The sequence below is a fragment of the Pituophis catenifer genome, unplaced genomic scaffold, assembly GCF_029215685.1.
Source record: "Pituophis catenifer annectens isolate HBS135680 unplaced genomic scaffold, rPitCat1.0.hap2 SCAF_1, whole genome shotgun sequence".
Taxonomy (NCBI): domain Eukaryota; kingdom Metazoa; phylum Chordata; class Lepidosauria; order Squamata; family Colubridae; genus Pituophis; species Pituophis catenifer.
The window spans coordinates 118009006-118034091 of record NW_027256881.1 but is presented as its reverse complement, the minus strand read 5'-3'; the positions used below and the strand labels follow the sequence as shown (position 1 = coordinate 118034091).

The window sequence follows — 25086 nt, the reverse complement described above, 5'->3', positions numbered from 1 at the left end:
TTCAAAACTGGGTGTGTGTGTGTCTTGTCTGCAGTTTCTGTATTTTCCCCTCCTCTGCATTAGTATTGCACTATTTGTTATATTCATACAGGATACTGAATCATAAACTAATTAGCCTACTGCAAACCCCAGATTCAGTATGTTGCACAATGCCTCAAAATCAAGGAACCAGAATAGGTGTATAATGTATATATAACACCATCTTTTTATGAATTGTCTCTGTTGGGACTCCGCATTAATTTTATAAATTGTTGTGACCATCATTTTATTCAATTATTGAGTTTTTGCTTTTATAGCATATTTTATTGTTATATGTCACATTGCCTTCACTTAAAAAATCAGCATATAAGTTTTAAAAAATCATTGGGATGAAAATTCAGAATAATTAGTGAGAAGACAGTGTTTAATTTTCCTTACTTGCAGCTTCTCTACCACACATTCACACACATCCTTTAAAGAAAAAAGTGAGCAAATTTCAACTTTGCATCTTGTATTGAATAAATTCATCAACAAATCTTAAAATTAAGACGTATAATTCCAGAAAAGGTAAAAAAAAAATCGAATTAAAACATTTAACATGTGGCAGAAATGTTGACAAATTTTAATGCACTAATATTTTTCAATCAGTTCGGTATATGGCTCCGTACAGTATTTTTTTTTTGTCTTATCAGTGTTACTGCCAAAATTAGCGAGTAAAAGATTAAATTAAGATTTGAACATAAAGTATATTTCCCGCCTCCTATGATTTCTAAATAAATTTGCTACAGCTGCACTTATGCTGTAGGTAATACTTAAATTCGTATGCACAGTTCATTTAACACCGTTTCTTCGCCTTTTTTTTTAAAAAAAAAACTCTACATGAACCAAGCACATACCAGCAGTGCTCTATAGAGGCCACACAAAAAAGCAAATATTTCGTTCGATCCTAAACATGTGTGTATTCACATGGATTTAAAGGAGGATAATCCCAAACCGCTATGTTTAAAACGGCAGCGTTGCAATCTGAAATCATGGTTTCTTAATCCTCCATATCCGAATTAAGTAGCATTTCTTCCCTCCTATGTAAATATGCTCAGGCTACGATAGTCTTACGGGCGAGGGAAGGGAAAATCCGAGGCTCTCCAGATGGTGGACTCCGAGCCCTCTTTGGGGCCATCTGGGGAATCAGAATCCGACAATGTATCGAGAGCCACAGGTTCCAACTTCTACTACACCCGCCGCTTTGGGAATTAAAGCCTCCCCGAATCGCCTGGGGTTTCTTGCAGACGTTGCCTGCACGGCTCGGCGCTCTCGGGGAACACACGCTGTTCCTAAAGCGGGATTACTCGTCTGCAAACCACCCGCCCTTCCATCCCCCCGGAGCCCCGTGCCCACGTTTGGGATGGCAGCCTTAATCTAGCCTTCAATCCGAAGTCTGCTTTGCTGTGTTTCGGAGAGGTTTCCAGGCTCCGCTTCAGCAAAGCTTCCCTTTTGCTCTCCCAAGCGCAGCGCTCCGGCCGCCTCGAGGAATAAAAAGGTGGGGAAATGTGGCACGTTTTTTTTTGCTGCCCGTATTGTCTCGGAAAGACAGACCTCGGCGTTACCCAGGAGCGAAGCAGTTTGGACTCCGCCTAACTGACACTAAACTCCCTCCCTCCCCGTAGCTAGCAGCAGTAGAGCATTTAACAGCAGGCGGAGGCAGCAGCAGCAGCAGCAGCAGCGAAGCAGCAGCATCCGCCCTTTCCCTCCAGCCCTGACGGTGCACAGTCTGTCGAGCTGCCGCCGCTGCCCGCGCCTTCCCTTCCTCTCCCAGCCTCGGAGGATGGGCTGCAAGAGGCTGCGGGGCATCTCCCGATCTTCCTGAGACCCGGCCGACCGAAGGGAGAGCGGGAGCAGCAGCAGCAGCAGCAACAACAGCAGCAGCAGCCGCCGCCGCCGCCACCAGAGCTGGGGCTTGTATGGACGGAGCAACCATGAACGCCCGGGTCTCCGCCTCCTCTCCTGCCGCTTCCCAAGAGCTCCTTGCTGCTGCCGATGAACAGAGGACTCCAGTGTAAAGGGAGAAGGAGGAGGAGGAGGAGGAAGACGAAGAAGAAGAGGAGGAGGAGGAGAAGGAAGAGGCGGCGGCGAGCCGAGGCGTGATTGGGTTCGCCTTGCCCAAAGGTACAAAGGTGTCGAAGGGGGAACCGGGCAAGGCTCTCTCTCTCTCTCTCTCTCTCTTGCCAAACATGTCCTCGTCTCCTTCTCCTTCTCCTTTTTCTTCGCTGGGGCCCCGCGGGCCTCGGCCCCCCGCCGTGCCTCCCCCCATGCAGGAGCTGCCCGACCTGAGCCACCTGACAGAAGAGGAGCGGAACATTATTATGGCTGTGATGGACCGCCAGAAAGAAGAGGAAGAGAAAGAGGAGGCCATGCTCAAGTAAGCCGGGGCCAGGCGCGCGGGCAAGCGGGCGGCAGGGCTGGGGTGGGGTGGCATCTGAACCTGAAGCGGGGTTTGGGGAGGGGGGGAGAAGGAGGAGAGGCGGCGGCAGCATCGCTGGCACTGAACCAGGGGCAGAGTTTTATGAATGGGGTGTGTGGGGGGGGGAAGAGAAAGGAAGAGAGGGAGGGAGGGATCATTTACTAGGCGTTGATACCCTCCTTGCCAATGCTGCCCAGCCTTCTGTCACTCCTGAGGTAACTTCTTGTTATCTCCATACACTTCCCCACCACAGCTCTTCCTTTTGCCCCCAATAATTCCCCTGGGGGAGATTGCACAGTTATTGAGGTTGGAAGGAAGGAAAGGACTAAGTAAAGATGGGCTTGTCTCTTGTCTCTCTGTCCAGGGTGGCTGGTTGGCTTTGGAGGTGGCATTATCCCTCAGTTCCTTAACCTGGACTGAATAGTTCGCCCTATTTCGGAAGGGTCTGATGGGGTGGGGTTTCCTTAGTCGGAAGAGTCTTTAAACTGCCATGCTGCCCCCGCCTGGTGCAAAGAAAGCCAAGCTGGGCCACTGAGGACTTTGTGGTGTGTGCCTTGTTTCATCAACCACCTGCAGGAATTCTCCATTTGGGGTGCGCCTTCCAATTTAAGAATATATTATATAATATATTCTGGGCTGTCTGTACTAAAATGTACAATACTGTAGTGAATGAGATCAAGGGTGCTTTCAGGCAAACCCAAATAGGAGAAATCTGTATAATAAAAACAATGTGCTTTTTTTCCTCCATTTTACAGTAATTGTATATAGGTGTTGTTGGCAATGGTCAGTTAATGACCTGGATGCCCTGGGGGCCTTTTGCTGCACAGGTTTGGATGGGTGGGGGAGTAGAATCAGATCAGTGGTAGATGCCCTAATTTAGAGCTTTCTAGTATTTATTTAAGCCCATTTTCTCCCCATACTGTCCAACTTCTTTTACATCCAGTCCATTATATAAGGATATTTTTGTAACCTGCAAAACAGATGTATTGAAAGTTAATGTCATCAGTTAATGGATCGCTGGATAGAAACAGATTGTGGTTGGGCCTATGAATGGGGATCAGGCTTCTTTGTCTAAAAGCATCTCCCAGGCCTACTTGCTTTTGAATGGAAGTGGCAGATCAGGTAGCAAAATGGGAATCCTATCTTTGATGTGCAAGTTTCTATTGGTAGATAGCATTCTCAGCCTCTCCCTGGGGGGACTGATTTTGGTTGCTCTTATCAAAGTATGCAAATGAACTTGTGAAACCTCTTTTGATTGAGTCCAAAATGATGACATTAAGAAAAGGTCTAAGTTCTAATGATTTGTCTGTTCCATTCCCTCCCGCTAGCTGTGTCATCTATAATAGATGGCAATACGGAATCCCTGCAAGCACTCAACTTCTTTATTTTGTGTAATGTAAGGGATGGAGCTGGAGATACTGTTTCTTACTGTGTTGTTGTATCTTTTTGATATCAGCTGGAATTTAGATTTTTGCAGTAGTCATGGTAGGTTGTGTTATTTCCTCAAGGCTCAGAAACCAGAAAGGAAGGGGATGTTTTAGTGTTTATCTTCTGTACTGTTTAAGGCTTATGGTGCTGTGAGGATGGAAAGCTGATATTTTCAAGCCTTGAGATATGGTTTATCTTTGTTTTAGGAGGAGGAAATGAAAGATTTTAATATACACAAGCTTAAACAAGAGAAGTTTATTTTTATAAATTATGAGAAGTTAAATGATGGATATGCATTGTGAGGAAGAAAGATGAAATGTCTTCCATTCTGCTAGAACTATTTAAACTTTTATTAGAAGTTTATTGCTGATAGCATATGGCATGTACTCTAGCCGCGGCTTCATGCTAAGTTCCCTGTCCTAAATATTGACTTGATCTTTTTAGTATGCAGCCCTAGAATTGCCGTCCTAATAATAGGTTTTGGGATGAATTCCTTAAAGTTATTTATTCAAAATCTTCTTCTCTTCCAAGGTTAAAAAAACAAAAGCAAACAATATTTTCAGCTTTGTAACACAGCCTTGAAGTCTAAAACAAGCTAAAATGCATGCAAGAATCTTCACCATGCTTTGGAAGGGATTAAGTAATATATAGGTAGCATTTGTAAGTAGCACAGCCAGCAGACCTGGATCCAGGTAACAAAAGTAAGGACATTGCATAAAGGCAATCTGAACTCCTGTCTGCCTCTCTCTTGCTCTGCTGCTTCCTAATACTGTCGACTATAAAAGTAGGAGCTAGGCCATTTGCAAAGTTTGTTAAAAACCTGATCAGGTGTATCCCTCGAACGTTCAAATTTGTACACACTAGAAAGTAATTTTGAGGACTGTTCCTGAAAGGTAGATTAATTTATATTGCTTTAATAGATGTTCAAAGGATTGTGATGAAAAATGGAACTTCTTATACTTGGGCATGCACAGCAGCTTATTTCATTCAAAGGCATCTGGTTAATAACAAATTTGCTGCTGCATTAGGTACTGTAGATGGAATCGGATGTTTGTATGTGTGTATGTGGAGGGGGGATGGTATTTTGATTTTAATTCGAAAACTAATTAAATCTCAGGTCACAGAAAACTGAAAGTGAAAAAATATTTGTTTAATAGGACTTAAGCCAATTTTATCAATTTTAACTGAGCTTAAGTTATTTAAATTGAATCTGTATATAGTACAGCATTGTATATATAAGTATTTCACAATAATATAGCACAGTATCTTGGTGAGATTGACAACTTTGTGTTAGTTTTGTTTCTAAACATTTTATCTCCATATTAGGAAAAGTTTACATGTTTGATTCAGCACATCAGTTTGCCTGTTAAAAGCACAAAAAAGGTCACCATAGTGACAAAAGGATATGCAGGTATATTTCAACAGGGAAATTGTTAGCCCTTTAGACTACCCCCCCCTCCCCCAATGTTAGGGAATTCCTGGAAGTTTGGTATTATGATAATCCACCATCAGTGGAAACATAGACATAAAACATATTTATACACTATTCAAAAGAGACAATAAAAAATAAGAAGGAAACAAAAAGACCAAAAGACATCCTGCCTAGTAGCTAGCACCTAGATAAGCAGGCATTAATGCCAGACAAACGGACCAAGGACAAAACACATTTCCACCAAAAATGGCAGGGATCATTATTGCATATAAACAGAGAGTAAAATTCACACTCACTTGCACTGAGGATGTTACCTAATTGGGTAATGAAATGTCTGCAAGCAAACAATCAAGCTCAGAAAACACCAAGAACTCCACAATTCAATCTTGAGTTATATACATTCTCTTTTATTGGTTATATATTTCAATATGGTACTGTTTGAAAGCTATTGTGTTGTAGCAATACAGTAATAGAATATGGGAGCAAATGGTCTGATGAAATGTGGGGAGGTGCACTTAAATATCACATTGGAGACCTGGTTTAGCGAGATAATAGCAGTTTGGGAAAAATGTTATTACTGCTCTGGGATATGCTTTTCTTCTGCCAAGATGGGTTCTAAAAGACATTTCTGTCATTTGTGTATGGGACAGCAATTTGTAAGGTGCTAAGAGTCAGATAAAATTCCAAGATAAAAATAAAATGCATTGATTAAAACTACAATCCTAAATTCAGTAAGACTTAATTTTGAGTGGACAGACATACTATTTTAATATGAATCATTCCCATTCACTTGTTGATATTTCTACTAATAGCCAAAGCTGTGTTGCTTCTACTGCCCAGAGATTCAAGAATGCCACTTTCATTAGTTTAGTCCAATTGTCCTTAAATTAAAATAGCTAGTTAAACTGGAACAGCTGGTCTTGTTCCCAAGCACTGACTTGAGTTTTTCCAAGCATTCACTGCAGGTCCCTAATCATGCATCCTGCATGGAAGGAGCCACCAAAATCATGGCTTTTAAACATTGGTTAAGCATTGACTTTCCTGCAGATGGCTCCTAAATTACGGTACTTACTCCAGTATCCTGCTTTACAATAGTAGAGAGTGATGGAATGGTTATAAGTTTTACCTTTTACATACAGTATCTGGACAATTCTTAAATTTCAGCTCTGAAAAAAGGTTCAAGAATGATAAAATAGCGTAAGTATATAAAGAAAATATGTTGCTTCATTCATTAGTAATTAACTGCCATCCAGAAATGCTGGTTTATTACTCTCTACGGTAGTTCCTGGGCAGCTGCAGTTTTGGTGATTTATCCGCAGATGGTACCATATTGGGGCAAGGTTTACTTGAGCTGTAAGGGATATTAGATTGTCATAAATGAGAAATATGTAGGCAAATTCTCCATAGAGTTTTAGGTGTAATTAAAGCAGCTTTGGGGGAAAACAGCTTCTCCCCCACCCTCCTGGTGTAAAATAGTGCAGGGGTAATGCTTTCAGTAGATGAGCTGCCTTTCCAATTAAACAGACTCTATGTAACAAACAATGAAATAAATGCAGTTGGAAAAAACTGTGAAAATAAAGCCAGAAATGCAAGCAGTCATTTTTACTTATTAAGAAAAAAAAATTAAATAGATTATATTCTTCTTTACTAGAACCAACTCAAAATCACACAGTAGTGAGTTAGTTTTAAAAAATGAGCGTATTAATTTATTTTAATAGGACTGTGGCTAGGGTCATCCAGCAGCCTTTGTCAATTTTTTAAAAAATGACTGCTTATTGTTTTTCATATTATGATTAGAATTGTAAAGTGATGAGAGCAAGCAAAAATGTATGCACAAGTACTCCAATGTTATAGTCCTGGATACTCGGTTAATGGATGATATAACATTTTGTTAAGACTCGCTGTTCTAACAGAATCTCCAAAATTGCCACCCCTGTCATTTTGAACCATTAGTTCAATATATATATTAGTGACAGTTTTTGGATTTGTAATACCTGTGTTTAAAGATTGGCAATATACCACCAATTCAACAGTTTTCTTGCTTGCTGGGATCTGTAGTCCATTACATCTGGAGATCATTGAGGAAATCTGAGTAAGCAAGTTATATAATAGTCAAAAGTACTTAGCAAAGAATAATTTAAATCAATCCTAAGACTGCACTTGTAGATGAAAAATGTGTTTTGTAAATTGACTACAGTACCTAGTTTATCTGTAGTGCCTTATCAATGTTCTAAAAAGTTGTGAATGCTCCAACACTGGAAATTTTTAAGAAGATGTTGGATAACCATTTGTCTGAAGTGATGTAGGGTTTCCTGCCTGGGCAGGGGGTTGGACTAGAAGACCTCCAAGGTCCCTTCCAACTCTGTTATTCTATTCTAAATGCTGGAAAATCCAAAATTGTTTAGATGTGAGTTGTCTTCTCCCCCAACTAGAACAATAACAACAAAAAAAATAAGTAGATTTCTGAATGTGTGTATTTATAAGTTCCTATTCTTTATAGATCATTTTGCTTCTGTGGTAGTTTTGGGGACATATGAAGATCCATCAGCTTTTTTCACCCATTCTTTTGTGATTATAAAGCCATGGTGGAGTACATGCATGCAGGATCTTAATTAATCTAATTTGCACCTGCAAGAACCTTTAGTTCTGAAACCTGATCTGAACAAATAAGAGAAAGGAAAGAATTCAAGATGACAACAGCTGCTGATAATAGCAAAACAAGCTGGCTCGTTTTTGTGTCTCCCTAGGTTGTTTTTATGTTATCTCTTGTGACATAAATCAGATATGCAGAACTATATTTTCCTTTAATGCTTCTTGTGTATTTATTAAGAGTGAACATATAATCAAGGTGATACAGGTTTTTGCTGAGATGCCTATCATCACAGATGGCTATTAGGTTTTTCTGGGAAATAAGAGTACAGGTAGTCCTCAACTTACGATCACAATCGAGCCCAAAATTTATGTTGCATTTTACGACTTTTCTTGCTACATTTGCTAAGTGAATCACTGCAGTTGTTGAATTAATAACATGGTGGTTAAGTGAATCTGGTTTCCCTGTTGACTTTGCTTGTCAGAAGGTTGCAAAAGGTGATCACATGAACCTGGGACACTGCAACCGTCGCAAATGTGAGTCGGTTACTAAGCATTCAAACGTAAATCACGTGACCACGGGAATGCTGCAACAGTCATAAGTATGAAAAATGGTCCTAAATCACTTTTTTCAATGCTGTTGTAACTTTGAATAGTCACTAAGCAAACTGTTGTAAATTGAGGACTACCTGTATTACTCTATTTATGTTAATCTCTCTCTCTCTCTCTCTCACACACACACACGCACATGTACGTATATGATGTATGTCCTATACCACGGAATCCATACTGCAAAGACCATTGCTAATATTGCTCATGGTGCCTGTAAGTTTCTTTAACTGAAGTTTAAGTTTATTGCAGTGTATACTGGGAACCGATTTTTGCTAAGTGCCTGGAAAAATCAATTCATTACATTTGGGAACAGTGCAGAAGTGGGTGTCACATAATGTAACAACCAGTTTGCCCAGCACTGAAAATGTGAGTGCACGCCTTCAGCACATGCGCGCAGCTTCAAAAACATGGCGATTTGCTTGCTTGTGCACCTTCCATGCATGCGCGTGGATTAAAAAACACAGCAATATAGGACGGAATAGCGCTGGGGTGGGTGGGCGGGGGCGGGCCCATCCGCTGTTCGCAACTACCAGTTCGCCTGAACTTGTCCAAACCGGTAGCAGCCCACCTCTGGAACATTGATTTTAAAACACTTTTATAACTTTGGATGCTAATTCTTAGTGATTTAAGACTACAGCAGATTGAACAGTGGAAATCTTTGCTGTTTCTATACTCTTCAACATCTGAAATTATTCATCCAAATATATGCCGACAGAAATCCAAATAATGAAAACTGTGTGTAATTCTATATTTCCAAAATCATATACGAAAGTAAAGTGTAGATATTAATGCATTCTCTCTTGTGAGAAACATGGCCCATATGAGTTTTCCTTTACATTTGTTACATTTATTTTGATGTTGAAAAGTCACTGTCTTGGATAATTTGTTTTGGAATGATCTATACAAGTATATTGTACATTCATTCTTATATTTACCAGTAGTACATTTAGAAGTATATTTTTAATTTTCTTTGTCATAATTGAATAGAATAATAAGTATATTTTTGAGTGTATAAAATATTAGTGACATGAACTAGTAAAACCATTGAATTTCCCAAGCTAAAGAGCAGAGTTGCTTACAAGAAACTATGACATATTCAATACATTGACAAAAAGTTGAAAGAAACACAAGAATAGGAAACTTCAAATATTTTTCTTTGACCAAATTTAATTTTCCTTTGACTGGAGAAAGGAGAAAAAAGGAATTGTGTATGCACTTAGTATTAATTTATTCATTTCAAGCCATATCATGCTTTTCTGGCCATTTCTCTCTAGACTATCTTGCATTTTGATGAATTAAAGATAACACAGTCCTCAGCACTGCCATGTTTGATTATACCAAAGCAATCCCTCTCCTTATTATCTTTAAGGTGTAAGTAATCAGAACAGATTTGGAAGGTGCTGTTTGGGAGAAGGCAGCGGTGGGTTGCTGCCAGTCCAGACCAGTTCAGGCACGCGTATGTGAATTCCCATATTTTGTGACTTTGCACGCATGGGCGGATGGCGGGTGCTCTCACATTTCCGGTGCTGGGCAAACCGGTTGTTACAGTATGTGACACCTGCCTCTGGGAGAAGGCTACATGAAACAGTGTTCGAGTTTTGTACCTTACTGTGTTCTTATTGTTCTTACGTGGGCAACAAACTGAAATATTGGTAGTTAGTCTCTGCTATTGATATCAGGTACCTTCGAATCCAAGGTGTATAAACAGGTGTTACAAATAATAGGAATGGACTGTTTTCACAGTGGTATGAATTCATTTCCTGAAATTTTTTTGTGATATTCTCATGGAGTACAGTAAAGCAAAGTCAATTATTTAAATTACAATTCTGCAATTACAAAACTTTCCTTTGTCCATCCTGAATCATATGCAGACACCGTGTTTCTCCAGTCCCATTTACTTTTCTTAAATAACATTTTTTATTAAGGTTTACAAATACAAAGATAAAAATCTAATACAAATACTAAGAATATAAAAAAAAGTGCAGAGAAAAGGAAAAAATCAGAAAAAAGATATAAAATAAATTACTCTCCCTTCCTCTAGGCAAGAACAAACAACTTTAGTAACTTATCACTTTCTCTGATATTAGATTAAAAATGTGTTTGTCCCATATCTCAAATCTCATCAATAAACAAATTATAAAATCGGATCAGTCCTAATCAGCAAATATTCATTTTAACCTATTAACATATATTTTAACCTTAATCAAATAAATCCATGTTATATGTTTTTATTTTTAACACAGTAACTGATATTTTTTTAAAAAAATGTAGCAAAGAAATGTCTTCCCAAATCCTATATCTGTTATGTATAAACAAATCTTTAAAGCCACTTTTGAAGTATTTTAAGTCATTTGGTCCTATTAGAAATAAATCGATTAAGAGCTACTAGAAACTATATATGTATCCTCTCTCTCTCTCTCTCTCTCTCTCTCTCTCTCTCTCTCTCTATATATATATATATATATATATATATATATATATATATATATATATATATATAATCTATCTATCTATTAATCATGGACCAGCACTAATATAACTATATTTAAACATAGTAACCTTGATCAAATAAATCCACATTATATTTCTTTTATTTATTTTAAAAACTGGGATCTTTAATCCTTTCAAATAATATCTCATAAATGGAGTTCTCATCATTTTCTCTTTGTCTCCTCTTAGAAACTCCTTCATAGGTTTAACAAATCTCTTTTGAAAATAATAGATAAGAAAGCTGTCCATAACACTTTTCTAATTTATTATTTGTATGTTGCATTTTATTATTAAGACATCAACTGATTTAATTTGTAAATCCAGTGTGGCATCTTTTTTGATATCACTTGTGTAGTCTGGCATTCTTAAATCCACTGCCAGATCCACATTCAAATCAGCCTTAGTCTCAATTTTGTCCTGTAAAATCTGTCATTATTTTTATTTATCTATTAAACTTTTATCCCACCTTTATTTTTAATAAATAAGGCAGCAAACATACATAATACTCCTTCCTCCTCCTTTTTTTCCCAACTAAAAGAATGACTAACCCAATTGGGGTCACCATCTTGGCTTTCATTCTTAAGACTGGACTTGAACTATACTCTACTGATTTCAAGGCCAGCATCTTAACCATTGCATGAAACCGACTGTGTTCTTCTTATGTAGCGTCTTTTAAATCCATTTTTATAGTAGCAGACCATTTTACGAGTAATTTTTGAGTGCATTGTTTCCAAATATCCAGAATACTTCCACAGCCAAATACTATTGCTCCATTGTATTAATAGTTCTCATTTCCTTTAATTGTAATCTTAAATTCTCTCTGGTTCCCTCTTAGTCAACTTGCAAAGTCACCTCTTATCATGTGGTAATTTTTTTCCCTAATCAACAACACTTTCTCACAGGAGGATTTCTTAGTTTCATAATCTTTATATATATATATATATATATATATTTAGGGAAATGTTAAAACACCCTATTCTTTCAGGAAATATTCTTTCAGGTCCATCTGGCCCCTTATTTCTCTTATAACTTTTCAAAATCAACGTTGTAGTAGTCTTTTTGCTGTTTATTTAAAAATTAGAAAAAAAGTGGTTAAGAAAAGAAGCATGTGAACTAGTGTCCATTTGAAGGCACTGAATAGCTACTTAGGGAAGTTGACTTTCCCCTAGCTCCCAGACCACTTGCTGACTGATAGTCTCCTCATGAGGAACCCCTATATGGAGCACTTGTTAGTGATTCTACCCCCCCCTTCTTGATCTAGAGAGGAATTCTGAGGAGCCAATCCATTCACCGGCTCCTCGTTTTTCTGCAGCAAAACTATCTTCAGTCCTCATTATTTCCCCAGAAATCTGAACCCTCGCTGGTTCCATTCCCACAAGTTCACTCAGGCAGTCTCTAATTCTGTCATAGCTCTTTGCCAACAGTTCTGGCAGCACAGAAACTAGCTTAAACTCCATTTTGGAATTCAGAGTCCTTGCCCAACTTCTCCAGTATTGTACCAGACCTTGTATCAGAAGAATACTAGTAAGAATTCGCGACATCAGTAAGTCTTTCTCCATTGGCTAAGTAGGGAGCCAGTTGGTAGAGCCACTCTTAATGTTTTGGAAATTGGTTTTTTGCTTTTTGTTTTGTGCTGCTTGGCAATTCATTTTATGATAGAGGTTTAGTTTTCCCTGGACTTGTTTGTTTCAGCTTTTTTCTTCTTCTTGATAATTAGGTAAACAAAACAGTCAATTAAATGGATTCTGGTGTTCCTACTACATGGCTTATTGTGTAGAATTTGTTTAACCATATTCATGAGTAGAACTGTGTAATGTTAAATTTAATTCTCTGAGAGTTTGTTGACTGGATCAATTAACCTCCTTTTAGTGATTGCACAACTCATTAACCACTACAAAAACCACACTAAGTGTGTTCCATGAACAGGGCCAACGAATAATTTGTGTTATGGTAACTCAGTTTAGGAATTGTAGATCTTAGTGACAAACATGTATTTATAACATACCGTAGCAAAATATTTATGGAAATAAATTTTATCAAGGCTCTCCATAATATCTACTGTAAACTCAGTGTATGAGATGTGTTTGGACTTTAATGTGAATCAGACAGCTACAGGAAATTTGGGGAGTTGCTATATTTAGATTTGAATAATGTATAATTTTTTTTAATGTTCAGAATTAACAATACATTGAATGTATGATAGTCAGAGGGCAAACTTGAAACAATATAAATCAAACACAATAAACTGTTGTTATCAAATACTGTAATCTTGTGGGTGCCAAATGGCTCTTGAATCAAGAGCAGAAAATAATCTCAAAAGCTAGAAAGATTGAAAAGCCATTTTGGATTAAGGTGAAAATACAATCTCAGTGCAGAAAACCATGTAGCCAATAAATGTAGCTCAATTTCAGAAGAATAGTACATTGATTTTTTTTAAGGCACTGACTTGAGTATTAGTGCTATGAAAACAATGGAACAAAGCACAGTTTTGTTTTAACTGGGTATATACTAGTTCATATTTTAGAGCCTTTTCAGGGGCCATTGAAATCTTGATCTTTCAATTTGCCAAATGTGCAGAATTTTCAGCTTTTACCCAAGAAAGATGAAAATAATTATCTTTTTTTTATTTTTTATTCCCTTTTTAGCGTCAGCACTGGTTTCTGAATGGAACATCATTAAGTCAAATGTTGTGTCCATGACAGAGCTTCTTCAACCATGGACAATAAATGTTCATAAGTGCTTTTTCAGTATGATGGAAATGAAAGAAAAATGCTTAAAAACAAGCTACTTTGAAATTTAATTCATAATACTTAAATTGAAACCAAATGCCTTTTCATCAGCAAAGCCAAATAAAGAGTCTCTACAGTAGGAAGCATATGCCATGTGGTTGGCCTGTGCATTTTCAGTTTTTCTTCCCAGAAGGTAGATTTCTCAGCTTTTTCTTCGTTTTGCTATTTTAGTCTTTTCAACAAGGGAGGCCAAAGGTTTGACACAGAACTTACCATATGCAAAGCATGTCCCCTACCACTGACCTATGCCCTTTCCCATCTGTTGAATGAAGAACTATCTGTTGAATGAAGAATTTTTTGCAGAAGTCTGCAGGAATGGCATTGTTATGTCTTATAAAGGTCTAAAATAGCAACGGGAGTTGAGAGCAGCGTTTTTGTCTTAATGTAGATTTTCTTTCAAAGCTGTTTCCTGCTGATCATGAACAGTGTTGATTCATGAACTGAAATCCCTAGTTTTCATGAATGTTTCCACACAGCAGCCTGGTGCAAGTGAATAACTTCTCTGGAAGCTCTGGTCTGAGGTCTACCTATAACTGATCAATGCTATCCATGAAGTGGAGGAAATCAAAACATTGTCTAATGTGGTATAAGATATGAGCTAATGATTCTGAGGCCACATTTTCACTGATGGCAGTTTTAGAAGTCTACTATGCCCCAGTGTACAATGAAACATTGGAACAATATATATTCTGTCCGTGGCATCAGAAACATTATGTATTAAACTATTGTAAAGTCTAGCAAGCATGTGTAGTTTTGGAGAATTAGAAGACAGGTCAAGCTCTTCATGTTTACCTAGAGAACTATGAAACTAAATTAGTTCATGTTTCAATGACCTGGAACTCACAGTTCAGCCCAACAGCTCAATTAAATTGCATTTTCTAACTTTCATTAGGTAGCACTTAATATACCCCAAACATCAGCATGTTCTCCATTGTCAGTTGATACTTGAATGTCTCGGAGGCTGCTGAAATAGAGAGCCAGTCCTTTTGTACCCAAGTCCAAACCTGTCCAAGGAAAGAAACTAATTCTGCTTTTGCCACCTGGATACCTTCAGTTCAGGGGTGAAATCCAGCAGGTTCTGGAGAACTGGTAGTGGAAATTTTGAGCAGTTCGGAGAACCGGCAAATACCACCTCTGATTGGCCCCAGAATGGGGTGGGAATGGAAATTTTGCAATATCCTTCCCCTGCCATGCTCACTAAGCCACATCACACCCACCAAGCCACGTCCACAGAACTGGTAGTAAAAAAATTTGGATTTCACCACTGCTTCAGTTGCAATAGGAATTAGAGTGTTACAATTCCAACATATTTGGATGGTGCCAGGTGGGAAAAGCTACCAATCCAAATCAGCAAATGATTTAGACTTATTAGATCCAAATTTATTAGGTCCTTGTTTAAAACTGATTTGATCGGACTATAAGAGCTACTGTCTAGCCTGAGAAACAAGGCAAAACAGTTCCTGCTGTTTCCTGCTGCAGACTTTGCATTTCTCTCAATCCAGCGGGAGGGAATGATTTATTTAGAAAGCTTATACTGGTTTTCTAGCCTCTTTAGGAATTAATTGCATATATATTGGAATCTCACAATATTAAAGGATGAAATCTCTCCCCCTTCTGTGTTTCATGGTGGTAATATTTGCAAACCACAGTAAATCAGGATTGTAAAGAAATTAGGCATGTCGTGAAGAAACAATTTGGCTCTTCCTGCTAGCATTAAAAAAAAAAAGGATAGGGGTTAACACCCACAAGTTAGGAACTGGAAGCCAAGAACAAACCATGACTTCCAGGTCAGTATATTAAGAGAAGAGTAAGACTTCCCAATTTAGACATCAAGAAACCATCAAAGGAATTTAAGCTGCTCCTGCATTTTGAGAAATCTGTGTTTTGGGAAAGCTAATGCAGGCAGGTAATCTAACACAAAGCAAAAAGATGCTTTCTCAGCCACATCGTCAGTACTTCAAGCTGAAAAAAGAAGAGATCAAGAAGGCAGATTGTATTCTGTCTGCTTGGAGAGAAAGGCTCTGGAGTACAAAACAACAAAGTCATGAGAGTTTACCATGTAAGGACTATACTGCATTCCTGCCTGAAGCCAAATGAAAAACCCCACCAACAACCTTACAATAAATTAGAACTTTCAGAAAAAGAAAGAGGAAGAGAAAAATAATCAGAACAGGGAAATGTCCTGGAGAGGGAAATAATTGAGGGGCTGAAATGTGTGACTTCAAGGTAAAACTGCTAGCGTGAAAATGATTATTGTATGTCATTCTTGAAGCTAATTTTCTAGAAAAAGTATCATAGCTTGAAATTTCTGTTAGGCCTTTGGTATGTACAATCCTTTGTACATGGATTTAAAAGACAAAGGATAATATTTATTGGTCAGAGAAATTTATTCTGAATGAGTTACAGAATGTTTTCATAAACTCTTAGAAGAAAGAGTCCTGGCATTAGAAAAGAGATCCCTAAACAAAACCTTTATGAGTCTTTCCCTTACTTCAAACCTTGCTCCATCTCAATGCCCCCATTTTCAAGAAGAGATACAATCCTACTGCTATTACCCACACTGCTTTTTAAGGGAGGTAAAAGTAAGGTGAGATTGACTCCTAGTATCTATACTTGGTGCCAATGTTTATTCAAGATTTAGGGGGATTTAAGTGACCTGATTGAAATTGTTGCCTCATTAAATGGCATATCTCAAACATCGTACACCAGAGTAAGTCCCACAGAGGTCAACAGCATTTGAGAAATATTTGCTCTTGGGTATTTGCTGTCCTAGTTCAGGTAGAATAGTCAAACTTCAATTAATTCAAAATAATTCTGGTTTATTTAAACCGAAGCACTTATAAAGTCCTTTGAGGATCTAATTGGTAGTATCCACATTTCTCCGCATAGTTTCCTTGGCAGTGGTATAGAGATGGTTTGCTATTGCCTTGTTGCAGGATACTTTTTAAGTTTCCTAATCTGTTTCATAGTCTTGATGGAAATCTCCCATCAAAGAACTGATCAAACTTCACCTGGTTTAGCTTCCAGACCTAGACAAGATTGATCAGATGCTGCCATCTGCTGAAATCCTTAGGATTTCAGGATCACTGAAAGACCTTGAGTTCTTAAGATTGTTTCTTGAAGGCTTAAATCAAGGGTAGTGAAACACTGTATAAACTACATAAATCTGGATGACCACTAGATGGCAGCAGAAAGAGTTTTTAAATTTATTTATCAAATTTTTATACTGCCCATCTCACGTAAGTAATTCTGGGCAGTTTACAAATAGTTCTTTATAGCTCTTTGCTGCCACCTAGTGAATGTCTGGATTTATGCATCCTGTAATTGATAGACCTTAAATGCAAACAATCCTTGATTTATGACCACAATTGGACCGGAGTCTCAGTCATTCATTGAAGCCATTGTAACTGCTTTGCTTAACAACTGCAATCCTGGCACTCTCAATTGTGGTTGTTAAGTGATCTCCTGGGTTGTTAAGCCGATAGAGGAAAAGAACTGCAAGCAAGAGAGTCTCAGCTCTGCAGGCAGCCCTTTCACTCGCAAACATTCCTGCAGCCACTTGAAGAATTTCTTCTCCCCTCCATGCACAGAGAGGAAATCCTTTGTGGATCTGCAAGAACAGAGCTGAAATCTTCAAGCTTTCAGCCCCATTCCTGCAGCCTGCCATAGGATTTCAGCCTCTCCTCCATCACCTCTGCTTGCAACCTTCTAGCTCATTTCCCATTTCCTCTGCTTGGTCTTCAAATTCAAGTCTAATTTCTTAGAAGGACTCGTGGAAGTCAGAACTTTTGTTGAAAGCTACACCAGATTCCCTTCTGCAATTGTAGCTTCCCCTTGTTTATGTGTATTTGCTGTTTTTTTCTTTTTTCTTTTTTTTTTTGTATAGGGCCTTTGCCAGGTTGAGCTGTTCCTTTAAGAGGCTTTGGGCTGCTTGCCTCTTGTCTGGGAAGTCTGCAGGGTGAAGAATAGTACTTACTTGCTGGTTTGTGATAAGACCTATAGCTGGAATGGAAACATCATACCAATAGTGTTGCATTGTCGTAAGCAAATTCAGCAAGAAGTATGAGATCAGTCCAGTTGTCTTGCTAGTATGAAATACAGCATCTTAATACTTTATTGCTGCAACAGTTGGTTAATCTTCTCGGATGCTCCATTGGACTCTGGTTGATGTGAGGAAAATTAATTAATTTTAATATTTAATAAGTATAATAGGGCCTTACAAAATTTGGAAGTGAACTGACTTCCCTGCCTGAGATCACATGATTGATTAATCGTCCTCTATATTTAAAGATGTCTTCAAAAAAGACTTGTGCTGTTTCTTGAGCCATTGGGAGGCCCTTGCAAGGAATAAAATGAACCAATTTAGTAATTAAATTCACTATTATGCGTATGCTAGTATATCTCTGCACTTTGGAAAAGATTGACAATGAAATTTAGAGAAGCAGCGTCCCAGCATCGCAACAGGGTCTCTAGCAGTTGCAATGGCCCAGCCAGCTTACCTGGGATTTATTTTGCTCTATGACAGGTCTGGCAAAAGGAAACACAGTTTTTTATGTTGGCACAGGTGCAAGGCTGTGGAAAGTCTATTTGGGGTTTTAAATACTGTTCCCACACCCTGTGCCTTGCTATTTTGTTGTCATACCATAGCTCTAGTATCTCTTCCCTTAGTGAAAGAGGAACATATAAGCATCCATCGTGCAAAAGTTGCCCTTTCTGTACTGGGAATGGCACAACCGTACCTTGCTGGGCTCCCTAAAGGTCATCCACCTGGGCCCTGGCATATGCATCCTGCTACTGTGGTACCCTAATCTGACCTAAGAGATCAACAGTCTGTCTTCCTACTTCCAGCCTTTGTTGTTGGTCTGACTTATGACGTGATGTTGCATGGCTAGAATATTGTTGCAGGTGATGTGTATGGCCTTATATTCTGGCTTGGGTGAGAGGGCATCTGGAAATTTGTTTTGGGAGCCTGGAATATATGAGGTTTAAAAATCAAAGCGGGATAAAAATTATAGCCACCTGATTTCCCAAGGGCTGAAAGATTGAGCATCTTGCAGGATCTCTAAAGTCTTATGGTCTATACAAACTTTTAGGCTGCTCCTTTCAGTACGTATTTCCATTGTTGAAAGGCATTTTCTACCATCAGCAACTCTTTATTGAAAATATTATAGTTCCTTTCTGCGTTCTGAAATAAAAGGAACACGGTAGTAAATCCCCCCCCCCTTTCTTTTATGCTTGGAACAAGGCTGCTCCTGTGGCCGCATCTGCCTGCATCACAAAGTCATGGGAGGGATCGGGGTGGCAGAGGAGGGGCCGAGAAGCAAAGAACGGCTTTTATTCTTGAAATGCTTCCTCTTCTTGGGTCAACCAAGAGAATCACCATCTTTTCTTAGGAGCTGGGACAGCAGTTTTACACTGTCAGAAAATTAGGGACGATTTTCCCGTTGAAGTAGGCAAAGTCCGGAAAGTGCTATACATCTTTTACATTACTGGGAAAGAGGTGTGTGCGCGAGCGTGCGCGTGCCATGATAGAATAGATTGTTCCTTCGGTGCTTCCATATGCCCTATGTAGAGATTCTGTAGCCCCAATAGTCTATTGAGGCAAGTCAAATGCACCCTTTTCCAGTTTTGTAAAGAGCTTGTTGTTCTGTAATTTTTGCAATACAGGCAGTCCTCGACTTATGACCATAATTGAGCCCAAAATTTCTGTTGCTAAATGAGACAGTTGTTAAGTGAGTTTTGCCCCATTTTACAACCTTTCTTGCTTGTTAAGTGAATCACTGCAGTTGTTCAGTTGTTGTTGTGAATCACTGCAGTTGTTGTTAAGTGAATCACTTCAGTTATTAAGTTTGTAACATGGCTGTTAAGTGAATCTGGCTTCCCCATTGCTTGTCAAAAGGTTGCTAAAGTTGATCGCATGACCTCGGGACCGTGGAAGTGTCATAAATATGAGTCAGTTGCTAAGCATCTGAATTTTAATCATGTGACCATGGGGATACTGCAACGGTCATAAGTGTGGACAACAGTCGTAAGTCATTTTTTTTTGGTGCCATTGTAACTTTGAAGAGTCACTAAATGAACTGCTATACAGGTAGTCCTTGACTTATGACTGTTTAACAACAGTTCAGAGTTACGATGGCCTTGGAAAAAATGATTTACAACCCATCCTCAAAGTTACCGCCCCCAGGGTCATGTGATCTCAATTTGAGTGCTTGGCAACTGTCTTGCATTTATAAGGTCTTCCAGTCACATGATCATAGTTTACAACCTTCCCAGCCAGTTTTCAACAGGCAAAGTCAATTGAGGAAGCTGGATTATTTTAGCATGGTTCATTTAATGACCACCTGGTTCACTTCATGAGTACAGTAAAAATGGTAATAAAAACAGGTCTGGTGATGTAATGACTTATTTAATAATCACATCATTTAGCAACTCAAATTCTGGTCCCAGTTCTGCTCACAAAGTGAGAATTACCTGTACAGTACATTTCTGACATGGGTGTCATGCAAGTAAGGATCTTTGGAATAAACTAATATATCTTTCAAGTACGTTATCAGGTACTTGTCTAGAATTTCTGAAAATACCTGAATATCACTCATTAATCTAGTCAAAAAAAGAACCAGCTCCATAGTTAATCAGGCCAAAAGGCATCGTTGTGTATTCAAACTTACCATGACTTGTATTGAAAGCCGTTGAATACTCGTGTTCGTTTTTCATTCCGATTAGGCTGTAGGCACTTCTCAAGTCTATTTTTGTAAAGATAGACTACTGTTGGTCTAGTAGATACATGATGAACGGAAGTGGATGATGGCCTCTTACTTGTCACTCTGCTCAGATCTTTATAGCCATCATTGGTATGCATGGGGGATTTCTCCTTTCTTTTCAAAGTGGATGCTGCTTCTCTTGTTTTTGGGAGGATAAAAAACATGGTTGCCAATGTTAGTGAGTTATTTTGATGTTGAGGTCTAAATATTCCTTGAAAACAGCTAATTCACAGGTAGTCATGGGATGCTGGGATGTGGGCTCTTAGCTTCAAATTGATTATGACATGCCCGGTTTGGGGGGGGGGGGACACACACATCTGCCTCTTCCTCCATAAACACATCAGCAAAGTCCCAAAGGTGCTTTTTCAAGAGGCAACTGGACTTTCTGGTTTTTCTTTGAAGACGCTTCGCGTCTCATCCAAGAAGCTTCTTCAGCTCTTGGATTGTGTGTGTGTGTGTGTGTGTGTGTGTGTGTGTGTGTGTGTATACAGTCAGGTCCAGAAATATTGGGACATCGACACAATTCTAACATCTTTGGCTCTATACACCACCACAATGGAGTTGGAATGAAACAAACACAATGTGCGTTAACTGCAGACTGTCAGCTTTAATTTGAGGGTATGTACATCCAACTCAGGTAAACGGTGTAGGACTTACAGCAGTTTGTATATGTGCCTCCCACTTGTTAAGGGACAAAAAGTAATGGGACAATTGTCTTCTCAGCTGTTCCATGGCCAGGTGTGTGATATTCCCTCATTAGCCCAATTACAATGTGCAGATAAAAGGCCCAGAGTTCATTTCAAGTGTGCTATTTGCATTTGGAATCTGTTGCTGTCAACTCTCAAGATGAGATCCAAAGAGCTGTCACTATCAGTGAAGCAAGCCATCATTAGGCTGAAGAAACAAAACAAACCCATCAGAGAGATAGCAAGAACATTAGGCGTGGCCAAAACAACTGTTTGAAACATTCTCAAAAAGAAGGAATGCACTGGTGAGCTCAGCAACACCAAAAGACCCGGGAGACCACGGAAAACAAGTGTGGTGGATGACCGAAGAACTCTTTCCCTGGTGAAGAAAACACCCTTCACAACAGTTGGCCAGATCAAGAACACTCTCCAGGAAGTAGATGTATGTGTGTCAAAGTCAACAATCAAGAGAAGACTTCACCAAAGTGAATACAGAGGGTTCACCACAAGATGTAAACCATTGGTGAGCCTCAAAAACAGGAAGGCCAGATTAGAGTTTGCCAAACAACATCTAACAAAGCCTTCACAGTTCTGGAATAAGATCCTATGGACAGATGAGACCAAGATCAACTTGTACCAGAGTGATGGGAAGAGAAGAGTATGGAGAAGGAAAGGAACTGCTCATGATCCTAAGCATGCCACCTCATCAGTGAAGCATGGTGGTGGTAGTGTCATGGAGTGGGCATGTATGGCTGCCAATGGAACTGGTTCCCTTGTATTTATTGATGATGTGACTGCTGACAAAAGCAGCAGGATGAATTCTGAAGTGTTTCGGGCAATATTATCTGCTCACATTCAGCCAAATGCTGCAGAACTCATTGGACAGCGCTTCACAGTGCAGATGGACAATGACCCAAAGCATACTGCAAAAGCAACCAAAGAATTTTTGAACAGACAGAAGTGGAATGTTATGTAATGGCCAAGTCAATCACCTGACCTGAATCCCATTGAGCATGCATTTCACTTGCTGAAGACAAAACTGAAGGGAAAATGCCCCAAGAACAAGCAGGAACTGAAGACAGTTGCAGTAGAGGCCTGGCAGAGCATCACCAGGGATGAAACCCAGCGTCTGATGATGTCTATGCGTTCCAGACTTCAGGCTGTGATTGACTGCAAAGGATTTGCAACCAAGTATTAAGAAGGGAAAGTTTGATTTATGATTATTATTCTGTCCCATTACTTTTGGTCCCTTAACAAGTGGAAGGCACATATGCAAATTGCTGTAAGTCCTACACCGTTCACCTGAGTTGGATGTACATACCCTTAAATTAAAGCTGACAGTCTGCAGTTAAAGCACATTGTGTTTGTTTCATTCCAACTCCAGTGTGGTGGTGTATAGAGCCAAAGATGTTAGAATTGTGTCGATGTCCCAATATTTCTGGACCTGACTGTATGTGTGCAAGCTTTCCCTGCTTGTAAGCGATGTTGCTGGCATTTAAGGGAGGGAAATGAAATTGTCCCTTGAGTCCAACTTAACATTTGAATCATGCAGCTGAAGCCACTCTATTCCCAAGGTAATGGGTGCTTGCAAGGAGGCAGTTACATAGAGTATTATGAACTCTATGTGATCTTTCATTGTCAACTGTAAAGGAGCCATACACTGTAGAATCAGCCCTGCCTCTTAGTGGCTGTCTGTTAATCATCCTGATTAGCATTGGGCTTTCTAAAGCTTGAATAGGCAACTTGAGTTTCTCTGCTCTTTCTATATCTATGAAATTACTGGTTGCCCCAAAGTCTACAAAAACAGAAAGGTCTACCTTCGACCTGGTGTTGCAATCATCTGGCAGGCTCCCCATGATAAGTCCAGATTAGAGAAAACACAGACACAGGTGTTTCTCGGGATGAGAGAGCAAAGCACAAAAGCCCTGATATCTCTTTTATTAGTTATCAGAGTACAGCGTCATCAAAAGGCGTTATTATGGCTACACATCTCATATTACATGCATGAAGAAGAAAAGCATCCATATATTCTCCATATAGGTTTCACATTCTACAAATTACAGTAAATCACGTGAATTCTAGGAAAGCGATACTTAAGGTAAAAACAAAACTTAACTCTGGCTATGTTATCATATTTGGCTTCGTTCTCCTCTGCCAGCCTAGAGGCCCATCTTCCCGTTATCAGAGATTACCTCAATCTTCAGGAATGTTCTACAAGGAGATGTCTCTGCCTTGCAAGTCTCTGCCTTGCAAACACAGCCTATGTTCTACAATATTATGAACAAAGAGAGAACGAATAGGGCCCTTCAGTGAGTATTAAGCTGAACCTGCTTTTCATAGTCAGATTATTTCGGTGCTAAGTTCCGTACACGTGTCCAACCAGCTAAACTGGTCTACACATATACTATGGCTACCGCATTCCCACACCTGGTAACTTCAGTAACAATAACAGTAGTAATTAAGTGTGCTTACCTGTTTTCAAGCTGACTGAGATTTCCTCAAATGGTGGCAGGTCCCCTTCATTGCTCTGGAAGAAGGGCTGGTGGAATAGAGCAGAGCAGGAATAGGAACAAACATGACACCTGAGTAAATGAAAAAGGGGGAAGGAGGGAGAAAACAGAAAAAGTGTTGTTATATAAATGTACATTAATGATGACATATGTGAAATCAGCAAAATAGAAAAGACATTCAAAGGAAAATGTATGTTAATAAAGAATTGGGGTTGCTTGAATACCATCTTGATATTAGGGTTGCCAGGTCTGCTTCCAAAAAATACTGGACAAGCGGGGAGGGGGGGGTTAAGTAGTAAAAAAATAAAAAAATTTTTTACAATTAAATTATATATTTTCTTACAAACATTTTAACACATATCCGCTTCTCCAGAACTGGTCAGAACCTGCTGAAACCTACCTCTGGCTTGTTCCCTCTATTATCTGACCCATTGTCTAGACAGCATCTCTTCGCTTAATCTCCCAAGGTCTTTCCCACATACCATTACGCTATGAGAATTGATTGTATTAATTGTCTGATAATCTGTTTGCAATAAAACTTAGGCTTTGATGCAATATGATTCCTTCAGAAGACAGCAGCCACAGGGTTCCTGAATTGGTGAACTTGACAGGGGAGTTTTGAATGCTACTTCTGAAAGTTTTGGGTAGTCTTTCCTGGATAGTTAACCATGCATAGTTTGAAAATGATTTAAAATTTTAAAAATTACAATTGTAGTGTGACTGGAGGGGGAAAGTATTAAATGACTCTTAAATTCCCTAAGTAAAGAATTATTAGATTGCTTATGTTTAATTTTAAATATATGCAAAAATGAAATAATTATTTAATTTTAATTTTTGGCCATACCCCCAAAGTTGCATACCTGTTATTAATGCACTCATATTCTCAAGGGAAAACTGTTTATTTATTTAACATCATTTTTTCCTCTTTGTGTTTCTCAGCCCACTTTGATTGACTTGCTAACAAATATGGCAGAATCCAACTTGTATGCTGATTGCCCATGACTAAAAATGCTGCTGTTACTTTCAGAGAAGCAATGCTATTTTAGATTTATATACCCTATTTCTTATGGTCCTAAACACAGAGAACGTTTTCCTGGTATTCATATTAACCGTGTATAATTTTGAAACTGCTGGGTGCTATTTATAGCCCCTATTTGGTTATTTAATTCTACAGGACTAACCTTGTCTTTTTGTAAGTTAACATGAATGAAAATCCTTACTTCAGCTTTCATGCTCAAATCAAAACACTTACTTTTTCTCCTTTTAAGCGTAGAACAACTATTTGTGTAATTACTCTCTATTTTGTGGGCTGCAGATGCACCTGTGACTTGATTGCCATTTATACAAAG

The 25086-nt window shown here is 38.9% G+C and overlaps 1 protein-coding gene across 3 annotated transcripts in view; it reads left to right on the top strand.

The window, feature by feature from the left end:
* Nucleotides 1–2207: 2207 nt before the first annotated feature.
* Nucleotides 2208–25086, top strand: part of RIMS1 (regulating synaptic membrane exocytosis 1) — a 268011-nt gene continuing 245132 nt past the window's right edge. For all 3 annotated transcript variants that reach the window (XM_070954548.1, XM_070954532.1, XM_070954541.1), the window contains exon 1: nt 2208–2395. In XM_070954548.1, the coding sequence (XP_070810649.1) occupies nt 2208–2395 (188 nt within the window). The remainder of the gene's footprint in view (nt 2396–25086) is intronic.